We start from the raw sequence: 17,261 nt of genomic DNA, 5'->3' as shown, positions 1-17,261 counted from the left end.
AATGAAGCGACTTTGTCCAACTTGATGTTCTGTTCATAAAGCCGAGCAAAACAACAAATAAATAAAACTAACTGAAAATAAAATTATCATTGATTAGTTTAGCTAATTCGTGACTTAATGTAGTGATTAGTACTATGATAATATCATGTGAGGCAAATGAGAATATATTTGACTGTATCTTTTGATCACGTATCCACGTCGATACAGACAAGCTGTATATGTTGCGCGTACATTATGGTCAATGTTCTTACGATTCTTTTCACATTTCTTTTCCAGTGCTAATACAAATATTTTTATCAGTATACACGTTATGGATTCATTGTATAACTTGTCATCGGTGGGAATAATATTTCTCATCTGTTATTTATCCGTTATGTCATTCGTCGATGTACGACCCGCTTCAAAATAAAAGAATTTCGTAATTAGTAAAGCAAATACAAATTGTCAATTCACCAAATAGTGATCAAATATATGTTTGTCAAAAAAAATTCTTATATCTTAAGAAGATCAGATAGCTGCATTAAATCTTTGAATATCCGCTTGATTATTCGAAACGAGTATCATAACATCAACAAAACTAGTAGAAAGTATACAAGTAATGAAAGTAATTATATATATGGACTATATATAACATTTGTCTAACATTTGATAGTATTTGTTTTTTCTATGTCAAACAGTGATTTGTTATATCGATTCATAACGAACCATCAAGTTTTGGCCTTAAATGTTGGCAAGAAATATTTATAAATGCGTCGGTCAATTGCGTGACAAACTTTACTACAGTCATTATTGTAGAATGATAGTATATAGTATTACTTTGATAGGGAGTAGCATGTTAGTTAAGAGTTTAAAAGCACCAATTTCATATAATATACAATTATGAAAGGGAAAATATAATTAACTATCTCGCAAACAGGATTATGAAGTCAATTAGCTTACGTACATCGAGGTCAACGAAGTAAACAAATTTGCCAAATCGTTGTCATATAATAGTTGTACGGAAATGGTCAAAACACTTCATCAAGAAAGTTGATTTCTATTATTTCAATGGCTTAATGGTATACCATATAATATCATATATTTAAAAATGTGAGATTTTGTGATACACATCAATTGACGTAAATACATTTTAGGAAGACTGAAAGAAAAACAAATTTAAATTTAAACTTAAGATTAGCCGAGTCTTACTTAGCTTCAAATCGATAATTGATGGGGACTTTTCTAAACCAGAGTTTATGATCGGGTGGCGAAGAATTAGATTTATGGATCTTATCACTAAAACAACATGAGAAGCCCATTTAATAAGCACTTCATCATTAATGGGCCTAAAAATAAGCCCGTTTATTAAACCTTACATATCCGAATCTGATTTTAATCGACGTGTCCTTTGTGGTGTAAATCTACTAATTAATTTGAATGAACAGAAAAAAAAAAAAAAAAAAACTAGTGGTGCGAAATCAACGACTGTTTAAGGAATTTTGATTTTTTGTCTTCCAACAAAATTCTTCCGGTGAAAAAAATTCCGCCATGGCTACAATATCTCCGGGAGGAGCTTACATCGGAACTCCCTCACCGTTTCTCGGCAAAAAACTCAAACCTTTCTCTCTAACTTCACCGATTTTGAGTTTTAAACCAACGGTTAAGCTCAATTCCAGTTGTCGCGCTCAATTGATCGATACGGTTCACAATCTCTTCATCGGAGTTGGAGTTGGACTTCCATGTACGGTTATGGAGTGTGGTGATATGATATATCGAAGTACTTTGCCGAAATCTAATGGTTTAACGATCACTGCTCCTGGAGTAGCTTTAGCTCTCACTGCTCTTTCGTATCTATGGGCAACACCTGGTGTTGCTCCTGGGTTTTTCGATATGTTTGTTCTTGCTTTTGTTGAGAGATTGTTTCGACCTACTTTTAGAAAGGTTTGATTTTTATGATGATTTGAGGATTGTTTTTGGGTTTTGTCTCTTGGTTTGGTTGATTTTGATGGGATTAGGTTTTGGTTTTTGTGTAGGATGATTTTGTTGTTGGGAAGAAATTAGGGGAAGGTTCTTTTGGTGTTGTTTATAAAGTCTCATTATCTAAGAAACGTTCTAATGAGGTAAAAATAAAAGCTTTGATCAAATTGTTTATAGAGTTTCACTATCCTATATTGAACCTTATCATGGTCTTTGTTGATAGGAGGGTGAGTATGTATTGAAGAAGGCGACTGAGTATGGTGCGGTGGAGATTTGGATGAACGAGAGGGTTCGAAGAGCTTGTGGGAATAGCTGTGCTGATTTTGTTTATGGATTTCTCGATGTAATTTCTCTTCCTCTGAAATGATGTTTTCCTTCGACTTCCTTGATTTATGATTTTGGTGTTTGTTGAGATTGGTATAGAAGTCTTCAAAGAAGGGACCTGAGTATTGGCTGTTATGGAAATATGAAGGAGAATCAACACTTGCTGGTTTGATGCAGAGTAAAGAATTTCCTTATAATGTATGTGATTCTTCATGGTTATTTATCCTTTTGTAGTTATGTTATATGTTTTGTCACATTCTAAGGTGATGATATAGGTAGAAACTATCATCCTTGGGAAAGTTCAAGACTTGCCTAAAGGGTTGGAACGAGAAAACAAAATTATTCAGACTATCATGAGACAACTCTTGTTTGCATTGGATGGTCTTCACTCAACTGGGATTATCCATAGGGATGTTAAGCCTCAGAACATTATTTTCTCAGAAGGTAAAATCATCTGAGTTCTTGAACCTTTTTGAGCAATGAACCCAATGAAAAGATGAGGACTCATGTTTTGTGTCGACTAAAACTTGAGCAGGTTCTCGTTCTTTCAAGATTATCGATCTTGGAGCTGCAGCTGATTTGAGAGTGGGAATTAACTACATTCCAAAAGAGTTTCTCCTTGATCCAAGGTCTTTTTCTTTTCAAAATTTGTATCTTTCTCTGGCAAGGATCATAAATGTGAACTTTCTGTTGTTGTAAACTTCACGTTTCTCCGTTAATAAGTATCTTTCTTTTCGGGTTGTTGCTTTCAGGTATGCAGCACCTGAGCAATACATCATGAGCACCCAAACTCCATCTGCACCTTCAGCACCTGTTGCAGCTGCACTTTCCCCTGTCCTGTGGCAGGTGCAAACTTAATTGTTTGACTATGCGACCTTAGTTGATATAAAGCTATCCTAGTTTCATAAACTTAAGTGTTGGAATTTGATACTTATTGTTTTGTCCAAACAGATGAATTTGCCAGATAGGTTCGATATCTATAGCATTGGCCTCATCTTCCTTCAAATGGTAAGCAGCGATTCACCAATTGGCTTTAGTTTTCTCTGGATTTTCGACTCACGCATGTTCAACTATCTTTTGACAAGCCCATAGTCCGTGTGTTCTGGTTGTGTCAATTAATGTTAAAAATGCGTTCATCAGTCAGTGACTAGGATTAGAGTAAAATAGGAGCTCTTTCAGGTTTCTAGGGGTGTTAGTTTGAGCCTTGGGAGAGTAGGGAATGCTCTAGAATTCATTGCCCTGGATTACTTTTGGTTCTGTTGTTTTGATTGTTCTTGTTTTTTATCATCCCTTCTTCGATTATCAGAGCAGAAACCAGTTTCGTTCTTATCAGCTTCCTTGTGATGGAAAACGAATCCATCATACATACTATCTGTTAATATTCTCATCATGCTTTACCATTCCAGGCATTCCCATCCTTACGATCTGACAGCAACCTCATTCAGTTCAACCGCCAGCTGAAAAGATGTGACTATGACTTAACAGCTTGGAGAAAACTAGTGGAGCCTCGTGCAAGCGCTGATCTCCGTAGAGGGTTCGAGCTTGTAGATCTAGACGGTGGAATCGGATGGGAACTTCTAACATCGATGGTCCGGTACAAAGCAAGACAAAGAATCAGCGCAAAAGCAGCTCTTGCTCACCCATATTTCGATAGACAAGGATTGCTCGCGTTGTCCGTCATGCAAAACTTGAGAATGCAATACTTCAGGGCTACACAACAGGACTACAGTGAAGCAGCAAATTGGGTAATACAGTTAATGGCAAAAAATGGGACAGAAAAAGATGGTGGATTCACAGAAACACAACTCCAAGAACTCAGGGTTCGTTGTCAATCTATACTCTTTTCATTTTCTTCGAGTACCTCCTCAAGCCTTAACCATTGTTTCTCTTTTTGTAATATTATAGGAGAAAGAGCCTCGAAAGAAAGCGAATGCGCAAAGAAATGCTCTTGCATCAGCACTTAGGCTTCAGAGGAAGCTTGTGAAAACAGTCACTGAGACCATAGATGAGATTAGCGATGGCCGCAAGACCGTTTGGTGGAACCGATGGATCCCCAGAGAGGAGTGAGGACAGACTCTACTTACAATATATCATTTTTCATTTCGGTTTCGATAGTGTAAATCTCAATGTATATCTTATTAGCCCTTAGTAAAATTTCTACTACTTGTAAAATCAAGTAATCTTAAAGAAAAAGATGTATTGTACCTAAATCCACAAACTTGGGAGTCTCTGACTCTGTTTCTGAAGTTTCATAACTTTGTGAATACTTGTTTATGTCCTAGGAATTTGTGAAACCCTCAATTAAAAAAACAAAAACAGAAAGAAGGTATCTTGAACAGCACGTTACCCTTTCGGGCTTCGGACCTGAGAAGTGAAAAACCATGAGCTACGCACGAAGAGTCAGAGAAGTCTCTGGTCAAGCAATATAGCTTGCTGGCTCTCGAGGTAAGTAATTGTCTATTTTAATTTGTCTAAACAAATTCCGTTCGTACGCCATTGAAGCTGGAGTCGTTTCTCTAACTCAACCTTTTTTTTTTTTCACTCAGAGCACATGCATTTAATACTCTAATACATAATTTTATGGCTTGCTTTTAGCAGATTTTATATTATAACCCAATATAACAATAGCATCTAACATTTTTTGGAGTAGGGCTTCGAATTAATATAGCAGAATAGATAGTTCAATGGTCGAATAGCTTCTAGTTGAATAGTCGTAAAACGTTAACAGAAAGTGGTTTAATTTTTTCTTCTAGTTCTGTTTTTTTGGCATACCACCAACTAGTGGAATCATTTTTCAAAATTATATAAGAATTGATGACGATGAAAAGGTGTATATGAGAATCATTTTTTCACGTTATGAAACCGTATAAAAATGGTATATATATCATTCATGAATGTAGTTTTTTTTTTTTGTATATCATTCATGAATGTAGTTGTTTGAGCTTTGTTGGATCTAAAAGGTATAATGATCACTCTCACGTTTATCCATCGCACAAAGCACACGTACGTAACTTTTTATTAATTACGTACACAGAAACGCAAATACTAATTAATTTGTTTAAATTGGTCACAACCACTAGAGGTGAAGAAAAAGTTGGTTCATAAAAGGACGACAAGATTTCAAAGAAAGAAGAATGACAGAGACCAACTCACATACTTAACCATAGATTAAAAAAGATAAGTGTAACTTTTAGTATTTTCTAAAACTTGTTCTTTTAGACGACCAAAAGCTAAAGGCATTTTGTGAATCACGAGAACCTCACGTGCGGTTCCACTCTCCATATTCGAGGACTTCACTTTAACCAATGACAACAGCCAGTAAACCACATCAAACCACACCTAGCTCTACTTGGTTATTTGTGTAGCTAATTATTTAATTAACTTCAATCTTAACGTTAACTATGAAGCTGTGATATAGCTGTAGGATAAGATCTTCCAGTGCTAATTTTAATACCCTTTGTTTTGAGTTGTTAACGATTAATGTGAATTGAAAAAAAGAAGAAGATGATTTACTTCTCAAATCATACCAACTATTTGTCGGGTTTTTGGTAAAAGATTGATACAATCTCACTTATTATATTTAGAAGAATCTAGAACTTAGGATTATGCCACCTAATTAACGCCTAACTGTCCCACATTTAGTTATATAGTTTGGTCTTTAATACTGTTATTGACGTTTGTTTAATTGTTTCTATCACCAATTTCGGCGCAATGCATTTTTATACTCTACAGAACTTCATACAATTTGTCTACCAATAATTTATATCTGACTGAAATAGACTAAACATAAAATTCGATCCTTTGAATATTTCTCCATGTGGCTACCAGATTTTACTAGTGTATATATTACTTCTAAACTACAATTGGTCGCTATGGAAATATCACTAGCTCACAAGTCGCAACAACTATTTAACCTATGTCTATTAATTAAAGGAATTTAATGTTATTCTTCATTAGTTATTATTATCAATCGCAATCATCATTAAATCTCAAATATGATTTACAATATGTTGCGGGGACCAGGCCACTTGTCGATTTTGGATGGTTAGTATAGTAGTTCCCGACAATTTTGGTTGGTCACATCTTTTGCTAACTTCGAATACGGGTTGGTATACACTTAGGATTTTAGACAAAACCATATCAAAGACTGATACACTTAAGATTTTAGACAAAATCCATTATATGAAAGACTAAACCAATCGAATTCGGTATAGTATTCATTGGTTACAGAAAATGGTAATTGAGTGGATCCGACTTTAACAATTTTGGGTTTGGTTAATGTTTTCATGAAGAGAGAGAAGCAAAAGCATGTGATAGAGGATAAATAATCACATTTAGGGCAAAGATTCCTTCAAAAGATGGGGTCCACGTGGGTATGGAGGGGCACAGTGTCCGGTGGGTTAGGGAACAGTGCACAAACCCCAACGGACCCACTCGTTGCCTCTTTCATGGACCGGTCTAGTTCGGTACGGTTCGGTTTCTGTCCTTAGCCACCACCTTTTTCTCACTTCTATATATAACTCCTCTTCATGTATCACCTTCTTCATACTCCATAACATCATTTATATCTCTCTCTTTCACATTCAGTTCCAAAACAAATTACACATTCTTGATTTGTGATCGTTATAGAGAAAATGAAGACGACCGGTTCGAGTGTAGGAGGAACAAAGAGGAAGATGTGGAGCCGTGGAGTGGGAGGAGTGGTTAGAGAGCAAAAGGCTAAGCTTTACATCATAAGGAGGTGTGTTGTCATGCTTCTTTGTTGGCATGACTAAAATCAAATCATTATCAACATCATCATCATCAGCTTAATGAAGACTAACCAAAGATTTTCTTCCTTTTTCCTCTTTTTTTGTTGCGGGTCTTACTTATAACCAACCCTTGGGAAGAAAGCTTTTATATGTATTGGCTTCTAAACGGAGCTATATATGTATTCCTTTTTTGTAGTAGATTTTTCATCCCAAAGAAGGTTTTTTCAGATGTATATTTGTAACTTATTAATCGATATCTTTTGCTGTTTATTGCTGATTAAGTTTCTTTAATTTTGCTTCCGATATAATGACCTTCACAGTTCACACCAAACAATTTATAAAGGTACAATTCTAATTTTTTTACTATCAAAATATATTGAGAAGAAATAGAATAAATAACATGCATGATCCATCATATTTTCTTCACCATTTATAAAGGTACAATTCTAATTCTTTTTTGTCAAAATGAGTTTAATTCACAACAGAATAATAACAAAAATCAATTACATTATCACCAACTCTTTTTATATAAAAATGCGGCGGACTATAGACAAAAATACCAGAAAATAAGAGTTTAGAGATCTTTTAAAACACAAAATTTGTTTTGATATTGTTTTTTTATAATTGATTTTTCTATTAAATGCATGAGAAATAAATTGTTACAAAGCCTTTTAAGTCACATTCGGCTAACAGCCCAAACATACCAAAAAGAAGAACCATGTTAGAATCACATTAGAAATACATAGTTGAGGCCCAATATGTAACTTTGATCAAATACCCAATCTGTTGATCAATCTCATCGGTTTGTGGCCATATTCTTAGTTGATCATTCCCTTGTTCCTTTAAACATGCAGAGAACAGAAAAGCTTTTTTGGATGCTCACTGCCTAACCTCGATTCAAAATCCTTTAACAGTAATATGTTTTATTTCTTAACCGTTACCACTTGTATGAATCTTTGCAAATTGTATGATCAAAAAAAAAAAAAGAGAGAAAGAAGATTCATGACATATACGATGGTTTACAGTATTATTTACATCCACTCGAAAACGAATCAGAATTTTTCCTATGCAAGTTGTAACATATATATATATAGTGCTTGCTTCATTACTAAAACAAAACCAAACAAGCAAGAAATGTATTCTTCATTTCTGGATTGGAGCTCTGAAATCTACACATCGTATACAGGCATACGCTCCTCGATCAGGACACGACAAATCGGACATTTCTTGCATTTCTCGCAGCATGTACTGAAAACCAAATGTATCAGTAAAATATCAATTATAGCCAAATGCTAATTCTACTATGCGGTTAAAGTGAGATAGAGAACAAAGAAGGAGCTTCGGTTTACCTGCAGAGGACGTGATGTCTACATGGGAGTAGAACCACGTTGATCGGATCTTCAAAGCAAACTCTACAAAGAATCTTCTCCTGAAATTCAAAATTTTGTAATTTATTGGGTTAAGCAAATCGTTACTTCTGTGGAGGTTACTAAACAGAGAAAATGAGTGGAGGGAGTACGTTTTGAAGCCTTTCGTACTCTTGCTGGCTATAACTGGTGATATCTGTTTGCTCACTCAATGCAGCTTGAAGTCTCCATATCTGGTGAGGGATTTAAAGATTAAAGATTTTGCTTTGGTTTCAGATATTAAAAAGGAAATGACTTATGTGTAACTTACCTCTTCAACAAGATCAGACTTTGGCATTTTCTTCACAACCTCTGGTGAGAAGGTGTTGTATCTGAGTCAAACAAAATTGTTGTTAACAGAGCCAAATTGACGACTTGTTAGCAAAAGATGAGAGCTTTACCCAGTAGCTTCTCCAGAGTAGAGCCTTGCTTGTTCTTCCCGACTTCCTTCATCGATAGACCACCAGCCAAGTAATCTGTGATTTACAATATGAGAAAGATTAGTACTTAGGAGGACTTATTCCCCATAGATTCCTATGTATAGTTCGTTTCTGCTAACGTACCTTGCACCATGTTGAAAGAATCCCAGGAATTCACGAGCTGATGATGTTGCGGTAAAATATCTTCCATAAGAACCACTACCACTATTTATTAATAAGACTGATTTCTCAACCAATCTATACATAGCAAAAAGTACCCCAGCTCCTTGTAACAGAAAAAGAGGTACAAACAGAACTAAAATCGGAATGTTTTTGGCAGAAGCTGGCGTTCCCTGAAGTAAGATTAAAGAGAATTAGCTCCAACCAGGGAATTCGTAAATGTTTCAAAAGCAATGGATTTGTCTGTGTTGTACCTCTAAGCGCATGAAAAGGATGATTTGAAAGGTCACAAATGGAATTTTCATAACATGTCCACCAATATCTTGGAGACCACATATTCTGTTGCTTTGCTGATGCTCGTCGTCAGCGGTTACTACTAGACCTCTGTTCCAATCCAGATATCTTACTACCATTGAAGATGAGCTAGGTTCCGGTATATGTGAATACCTATGAATTGACTGATTGCTCCACTTTGTACAGACAAGAAACGCAAAGCACTCTGCTATTCTGTGAATTGAGGAGAAAGAAGATTGTTCAAACCTGGCACAGAAGACATTTTTAAGAGGCAGAAGATCTTAAAGAGAAAAAGTAGTTTACCCGAAGTTTATAAATAAGTCCCACCATCCCAACGCAGCTACGTCACCTATATAAGGACTCGAAAGATAACAGATTCAGAAACAGATTGAGATAGAGAGATTATGAAGCAGAACAACAGTTATGAGTATGCAGTCGATTTTACAAAATTACACACACACACGCACGCTAACTGTTAGAACATGCAGTCACCAGATATCATAACAACCTAAAATTACTTTTCTTCTTTTAATCTTTTAAGTTGAACTAAGGACATGGAAGTGACACCTATAAGATTGCAGTTGGAAGGGAGAAGATCACTAACTCCAAAAAAGATAGTTAAGTAAAAGCGTAACATACCACATAATTTAAGAAGAGTGAAGGTTGTTGCGGCAATGAAGAAAACCATAGATATGGAAACCCAGAAATGCTACAAAACCATTAGACAATGTCAGAGACAACCTGCAGAGACAAGTTAAAAGAGAAATATAAGGGATCATATTTTAAACTTGTCGAGCTTTGATTACAGGAAGTGTTTCCCATATGGCTTCATCACTCATAGTTTCTTCATCTCCAGGCATGAGCGTCCTGCACATTCTGCAGGAATAGTTGCAAAAAAGATTTAATTGTTCCGTACTCTAAGAGTAGTAAGAAGGGTGAACAAAATCAAAAAAGCTTTGAATGGAATACCTGACATTATCTATCAAAATTGCTACCTCAAATGCAAGCAACGGTAGAAAGACAATCTTTAAGTCAACAACTGCAAACAGAGGAGCACAACCAAAGCCTATAATAAACCCACCAATCATACATGCCGTGATTCAATGAATAGAAGTCATGGAAAATACCATATTTATCTTCAAGATGTACACAGAGAAGGATCTCAAAAGCAACAAGAAGTGGTGTTGCCATAACCGAGTGAAAAGGAGCCCACTGCCACAAGACCAAGTTAGGACTTAAACACAACAAAGAATCAAAGGTTCAAAATGAAACAAGAGAATCATAAAAATGCCATACATGTCGATCATGAGGCATTGATGGAGCAGGCAATGAAAATCTACCACGAGCAATCACAGCATGAAACAACCACAAGGGTGCAAATACAAACCTGTAAAAACAGACAAAACAACACATACTTAAAGAAGAGTGAAAGCTATCCACATCAAAGTCTTAACCTTTAAGGATGGTATTGAAGATACTACTTCTACTTTATACATCACCAAAGATTCAAAGTGATAAACCTAAGAAAGAGTTTAACTTTAAGACAAAAAAAAATCCAATTTTACAAGAAGAGAATTTGCATAATTGAGAATCCAATCGATCAATTCAAACATTTCACAATACAAAACAGAAGTCAAGCCACCAAAGACGGAAACTTTAAGAAGAAGAAGAAAAAAACTGACCACCATGAATGAGAAACAACATGATCAAGCTTCAAAGCGAGAAGAAGCGTGAAGGAGAAGAGTAAACAATGCGCAGAAGCCGCTTGAAACGACTTCCAGACTCTTCTCCAACTCATTACTCTTCTCTGTACCAACATTTCGCCACAAACCCTAAGCCTCTTAATCACTAAATCACAGCTAAAAATCAAGATCCAATTGTTTGATTTTGGGGGGTTTTCAGATGGAAAAGTTGAGATTTTTCGCGGAAAATTTCAAGAGGGTAACACAGAGAGAAGAGAAAAAGATTTATTCTTTCGAGAAAAAGACATTTTCCCGACTCGGAGAAAAGCTGAGCTTCCACGCCAAAGCCCTTCCTCTCTCTGTTAATTTATCCTTTTTTACCTATATACCCCTTTCACTTTTTGCAGCGAGCCAGCGACTATGGTCATAGCTAAGGGTAATTTGGGGAATATGGTAACGTATTATAGAGAATGCGATTTAAACTAGGTAGTGAAATACTATTGGATAGAGATATTTTTTTTACAACATACGAGATTACGAGGTGACATGGAATTATATGTTTTGTCTTCATATTAGTATATAAAAAAATAATACTCTTCGTTGACAAACAAACAAAACATACATAATTAAGTAATTAACACTCTTCCGTTTCAAAGTTAATCTCTTCATTTTTTGTAAATGTTTAAAAGTTTCGTGAAAATATTACAGTATATAGGTGTATTAATGAATACATGTAGATGACTAAACCATTAATCTATATAAAATAAAATAAAAGAACATTAATATATTTGTCGGTCGTAAAATTTTGAGATATGGATCAAATTCTAGGTCATAGGAATATCGTTGGGAGTATCAACTTTTGGAATATTAATTGATACATAAACCGATGTGGTATTATTGGAAAACATTCAAAACAATTGTTAAGAGTTTTTGAGTTTTGACACATTCTTTGTTGGAAAACAATTGTCTTATCGAATTAGAGGTTTGATTAAGAATGCATAATTTTTCGTAGATCCGAAAACTTTACCACAAGTTCAAAATCCATTTGATTAAAAAAAAACTTTAGGCCATGATTTAGCTCCACGAGCCCATATATGATTGCAGTCTTTATAATTACACTTTCAGAAATGGTACGATAGCTCGAACATATTGTGCTTGGGAGAAACAAATCCAAGATTCCAACGAGGTCAAATTGTCATTTTTTAGATATAAAGAATTGTCAAATTGCAGCACATGTTATGGTCGCGTTCTAATGATTGTTGCCAGAAATATCTTGACATGCACCAATAAAAATATCAACCAATAGCAATTTTTATAAAATACTTGTAAATACTGTTCAATAATTTTGTGACAAGAGAAGTGTAAAAGTCGTTACTCTTGTTCATTAATTAAAAAAGGATGAATGTCTTGTCGTGCAAGTTTATAAGTCTGGCTAGAAATTCTTCTTCTTGTTGATAAGATAGATGGACAGTTGTTTAACATTAAAACAATATAAAAAATGATTGATAGAAGTTGAGTTTGACAAACAATATTTAAGGTTTAATATCCTGAATCAGGATGATAAGGATTTGAACAGTTACTCTATTTTTTTCCAAAAGGGGAAGCACAATTTTAATACCGCGACTAATCAATAATTAGAGAGTTGAATGATTCAATAAAATCTTGCTGAAAAATGATATTAGCATTCTTTGGTAAAAAAATGGCTGGGCTTAACTGTAGAAATATGGCTGAGCTTTGGTTTGGGCCTTTAAAGATTTCCCAATACTCTCTTCTTTATAAAAAAATAAAATAAAATAAAAAGAGATCCCTAAAGTAAAACCAAAAGTCTCTTTTGGGATATTCTTTTCAATGCAAATGGTAGGTAGTCCAATATCTTTGTAGAATCCAACAAACTAATAAAATTCATCTCATTTTATGTCGCTCTAACAACATGACCAGCTGAGCCCTAATTGCAAGTCTCCACAAAACTTAGAAATCTTCTAAGTTTTTGGTTTGATAATGAAGACGTAATTAACATAAATTAAAATTAAATTCAAGGTTGTCTATAGAGAAAGCCAAAAGAGGAGTCAGTACTAGTCTACTAGACAATTCACATGACCGTCACTTAGGTAAAAATGTTAAAAGACAAATGAAATGGCAGTTAGGGTACAATAGTACGTAAGTAGTACTAAATGATCATAATTATTAATAACGTCGACGTACTTCACTTCATGATGCAAGCTTAACACAAATACGACGTCAATTACGTATGTTCCTCGTCATGACCAATCTCAATCACAATCACTTATCATCCCTATAAATTTACACATTTCTTTAATAACAAATTTTAAATACTTCGATCAAGGACGTGCTCATGTGCAACACATAAAACATAACACACTTACAAAATAAAACTCTGGTTAGAATACCATGTTAAATTTCATGGACCAACCTAAAAAACTAATTGGCTACGTCCTTTATATCTTAGTCTTGGTCCCGATGTTTACCTCATACCAGTCCATGATGCAAATTTATATAAAGCAAAATATTTGAATATATGTAAATCGTTACACGAAAAAGATTCTACAGAACACATAAATACACAAGGCAAAAGAGTCAGAGAAGCATCAACGTACGAAGCTCAGAATCCCAAATTTGTCTCTTTTTGTTTTTCCCCCGGACAGAACCCGACTAAATCAATTAATGATACACATCATCTTTGGTACGTTTCCTGTTCTTCTTCATTGTCTCTTTTTGGTCTCATTCACACAATTGCAAAAATAAGCCAAAATTAAATTCAAATCCTCCCACATGACAAGAGAAAACGAATTTTCCAAACCCATGCATTGCCTTACAGAAATCATACTTTTTTTTCGTCACATACTCCCATTAAGCATATCTAGAAAACCAACTCAACGATACAAGTTTTTAAAAATAAGTATCTTAGAACCAAACCAAAAGTCCAAGACCACAACGGATACAAATACTTCCGTTATACATACACACAAACACACATATATCTATAGTATAACGTGACGTACAACATTCATTTCCATAACCAGCAAACAACACACGTAGTAGATACACCGAAAGTAAGAAAAAAAAAGCGATTTAAGTAAAAAATTGATTACCTCTGATTATATTGTTGTTGTTGTTCGACGATAGTGATAGTGTTGTGACTACTCATTCTCTGTCTCTTAGCATTTCCAGAAGAAGATGATTCCTCTACATTGCTCTTCTCCATCACCGCTTTCAAAGCTTCCTCAATCGTCCCTATACAGTACTCTTCCTCCACTTCCTCACCGGAGCTCTCTTCTCCGGTAACAAACAAAACGTTCTTGACTCGTCCCCCAACGGTGGTTATCTCCGCCTTGAGCGTTTTGAGACGCATAGCTTTCAATGTTTTAATCATGTCAGGCAAGAGATCCGACCTGTCTTCACAGCAAAGCGACGCTTTAATTACAAATCTGCCATCTCCGGTTTCTTCCTCCTCCGTGAAAGCTACCGTTAACTCATCGCTTTCCGTTGGGACAAGATTTGTCTCTGAGATCACTGAAGTCTCTCTCTTCAACTCTTTCACATGTTGGATCACTTCAGCTAGTAACGACGCTTTATCCGTCTGCATTAAAAAAAACGAAGAAAAAACATATTTGTATAGTTTCGAGGAGAAAATTATGTGGTCGTAGAAGTTATGATTTGGTCCGGCAATAAGACTTTTTATGCTTTTTAAGCAGCGCCGGTTGTTTCTCTTTATTACATCAATTAACCAAACGACGACATAGACGTTCCATATTCCTTGCTTTTTTATTTATACTACAGTCTCTGACTGATTCTCTCTCGGGACTTTAACAAATACCCACAAGATCATTGATCAAAACAGAAAACCTTTGAATAACTTACTTCTCCTTTTATAAAACCTAAATGTAAAAAAATAAAAAGAGACAAAATGTGACATAAACTTTCATGTCGCAGCTACTATGTTTTTCCACTTAAACTCTACATTGTTTTAGTATTATTTTTTATTTACAAAAAACTTAAACGGTGTGTGATTGATGAATGTTTTTACTTATGTATGAAAATTTATGTTATAAAAATTTTGGACTTACTTTGGTGGTGTTGGGTAATATGCTACGGAGCTTAGCGAGATGATTATTGATTCTCTCTCTTCTTCTTCTCTCAGCTTCACTATGACTCTTTGAAGCAGCCAAAGCTTTAGCGTCCATGATCTCTTGTGCTGTCATCTTCCCTAACTCAGCTTGTAACCCAAAAGGACCGGACCCGGCTTGTACTACCGGACCTAAAGCTTCCGACAAGATCCGAAGTTGTTCATGATGATGATGTGCTGCTGACGTGGCTCCACCAAAACCCTCGTACCCAAACTGTAATCCCTGATGATGAGCTCGACTTCTGTTGAAGAAACTTCCGTAGAAAGATGCTGGAGAAGAAGAAGGAGGAGGAAACTGATCAAATGGTGGTTGGATCGAGGTAGGTGGAGGTAGAGACCATATTGGAGAGACGGAATCTTGAGAGAAGATAGTGAAACCAGATCCAACGTTACCGGATGCTCCCAAAGTTTCAGATTGAGAAGGATCATGATGATGATGGTGATGATGAGAGATGAGTTGGTGAAAGAAGAGGTCATTTTGGTAATTTTGTATGTTGTTCATGGCTTCAGAACTGTCTTCTTCTTCTTCTTCTTCTTCTTCTTTCTTAGCGCACATATCACTTGTTTCTATGAAGACATGAGAGTCTTCATCTTTCAACTCTTTGTCCTCTTCTCTCTCTCTATATATGTATATATATATGTGTGTAAGAGAAAGGAAAGGTTGGTAAAAGAAGGTAGGAGAAGAAACGAAAGTTAAGAGAGTTAAAAAGAGACAAAAGTTTGCTTTCAAATGTTGTAGACGCAGACATATATAGGAAACTCATGCGTTTGTTTGTTACCAATGGTTTGCAGGATATGTGGAGTTTGCAACTTGTGTTTTGTGTTGTGGTGGAATTATTAAAAAGGTAAAAAAAAAAAGGTAATGGGTTTAAGATTCTTTAGATTATCTATCTTTTAATTTACGCATTTAGTACTTCACGGTCTATTTCTATTTCTATTTCTAATAAGTATATGGACAAGCAATGCGATCGCCAAATATCCATACACAGAAAAATAATTTGTATATATAAAAAGACACAAAAAGAATTTATATATACAAAATGACACATAATACATATCTTTTAAATTTGTTTCAGAGCATCGAAAATATATGAGTCGGCACTATACAGATTTAATTGATTTATATAAATAAAATCTACGCTATAGCACTAAACTAGGTATTAGAGACCACATAATATACGTTACAAATTTGTAGGTATCAACAAAAAATTGATTATTTGTCTTCTATTAGACCACTAACTAGTTATGGGAGAGCACATAACATTGTGTAGGATAGTGATTTGGTTATCTTTTTTTTTTGGTCAATTGTTTTCTCGTTGATATAAAACCATGATACTAATTAACAAATATTAACCAAATTCATGTAATCTAATAATTGATACTAATGTTTCCTTATGTCATCATCCGAATTCAAATCCTCATAACTAAATATTATGACCCTATTATATTGATAAGGCAAATGAGTTCTGACCATAAGGAATTAATGGGCTAAATGAGTTAGATTGTAAAAGATTTATGATTCACCAATATTTACCCACATTTTGTTAAAAACTAAAAAAAAAAGTAAATGATATTCGTTTCTTATTATATTCATGATATCATAATATTATCATATCATCACCATCATACCCCATTATCATCATCATGATCATATAATTTCACAATTTGTTTTTTTTGGTCAAAAACTGAATTTCAATGAATCGTGAATTATGTAATTTCGCAACTTCCAGCTAAAAGTATTTCATAATAATTATTGCTAAAAACACAAATCCACAATTTTCCGCTATATTCAATGTTTCGTAAAAACATGATTTTTGCAGAGAAAACTATATTTTTGTTTTGTTTTGCAAAAGCACGATTCCAAAATTTTGTGCCATAAAGGTGATTTCAAAATTATGATGATAATGGAGATGGTATGAAATGATGATCGTTATGTTATGATGATGATAAAAATGATAATGCGATGATGATGTGAAGACAATGAACGTATCACATATGATACCGATTGTAATAACTATTAATTATGAAAATATGTGATAAATTATTACAAAAATATTTTATGGGTAGAACTATTTTATCATTTTGATTTTCGACCCATCAAATTA

At 34.7% G+C, this 17,261-nt stretch overlaps 4 protein-coding genes across 8 annotated transcripts; 2 read left to right on the top strand and 2 right to left on the bottom strand.

The window, feature by feature from the left end:
- The first annotated feature begins 1,338 nt into the window (after window positions 1-1,338).
- STN7 (Serine/Threonine kinase domain protein) lies at window positions 1,339-4,589 on the top strand. The gene is made up of 10 exons (NM_105557.6): window positions 1,339-1,920; window positions 2,013-2,099; window positions 2,180-2,299; window positions 2,380-2,478; window positions 2,556-2,724; window positions 2,816-2,909; window positions 3,033-3,126; window positions 3,232-3,288; window positions 3,687-4,100; window positions 4,186-4,589. Exons 1-10 carry the CDS (start codon window positions 1,528-1,530, stop codon window positions 4,345-4,347), a joined length of 1,689 nt encoding a protein of 562 aa, NP_564946.1. The 5' UTR covers window positions 1,339-1,527; the 3' UTR covers window positions 4,348-4,589.
- Window positions 4,590-6,580: 1,991 nt separating this feature from the next.
- Window positions 6,581-7,301, top strand: RTFL15 (ROTUNDIFOLIA like 15). Of its 2 annotated transcripts, NM_001160987.1 has the most exons (2): window positions 6,581-6,746; window positions 6,910-7,125. In NM_001160987.1, the coding sequence occupies exon 2, from the start codon at window positions 6,915-6,917 to the stop codon at window positions 7,053-7,055; it is 141 nt and encodes a 46-aa protein (NP_001154459.1). In that variant the 5' UTR covers window positions 6,581-6,746; window positions 6,910-6,914; the 3' UTR covers window positions 7,056-7,125. The 2 variants fall into 2 exon arrangements, with proteins under 2 accessions (NP_001154459.1, NP_001077795.1); NM_001084326.2 differs by lacking the exon at window positions 6,581-6,746 and having other exon boundaries at window positions 6,774-7,301.
- A 670-nt stretch (window positions 7,302-7,971) lies between these two features.
- AT1G68820 (Transmembrane Fragile-X-F-associated protein) lies at window positions 7,972-11,530 on the bottom strand. 4 transcript variants are annotated; one of them, NM_001334384.1, is made up of 14 exons: window positions 11,013-11,375; window positions 10,627-10,717; window positions 10,458-10,542; window positions 10,300-10,369; window positions 10,119-10,206; window positions 9,970-10,039; window positions 9,634-9,679; window positions 9,291-9,543; window positions 9,001-9,209; window positions 8,839-8,913; window positions 8,709-8,769; window positions 8,551-8,631; window positions 8,381-8,460; window positions 7,972-8,279 (listed from the first exon to the last, which is right to left on the bottom strand). In NM_001334384.1, exons 1-14 carry the CDS (start codon window positions 11,147-11,149, stop codon window positions 8,201-8,203), a joined length of 1,425 nt encoding a protein of 474 aa, NP_001323373.1. In that variant the 5' UTR covers window positions 11,150-11,375; the 3' UTR covers window positions 7,972-8,200. The 4 variants fall into 4 exon arrangements, with proteins under 4 accessions (NP_001323373.1, NP_564945.1, NP_001323371.1 ...); NM_105556.5 differs by having other exon boundaries at window positions 7,973-8,279; window positions 10,137-10,206; window positions 11,013-11,530; NM_001334382.1 differs by having other exon boundaries at window positions 7,973-8,279; window positions 10,627-11,530.
- A 1,936-nt stretch (window positions 11,531-13,466) lies between these two features.
- Window positions 13,467-15,907, bottom strand: AT1G68810 (basic helix-loop-helix (bHLH) DNA-binding superfamily protein). Its single transcript, NM_105555.4, has 2 exons — window positions 15,098-15,907; window positions 13,467-14,610 (listed from the first exon to the last, which is right to left on the bottom strand). Exons 1-2 carry the CDS (start codon window positions 15,710-15,712, stop codon window positions 14,119-14,121), a joined length of 1,107 nt encoding a protein of 368 aa, NP_564944.1. The 5' UTR covers window positions 15,713-15,907; the 3' UTR covers window positions 13,467-14,118.
- Between the last annotated feature and the right edge of the window lie 1,354 nt (window positions 15,908-17,261).

Source organism: Arabidopsis thaliana (assembly GCF_000001735.4).
Source record: "Arabidopsis thaliana chromosome 1 sequence".
Lineage (NCBI taxonomy): Eukaryota > Viridiplantae > Streptophyta > Magnoliopsida > Brassicales > Brassicaceae > Arabidopsis > Arabidopsis thaliana.
The sequence above is the reverse complement of the archived record's forward strand: the minus strand, read 5'-3'. Positions and strand labels throughout refer to the sequence as shown.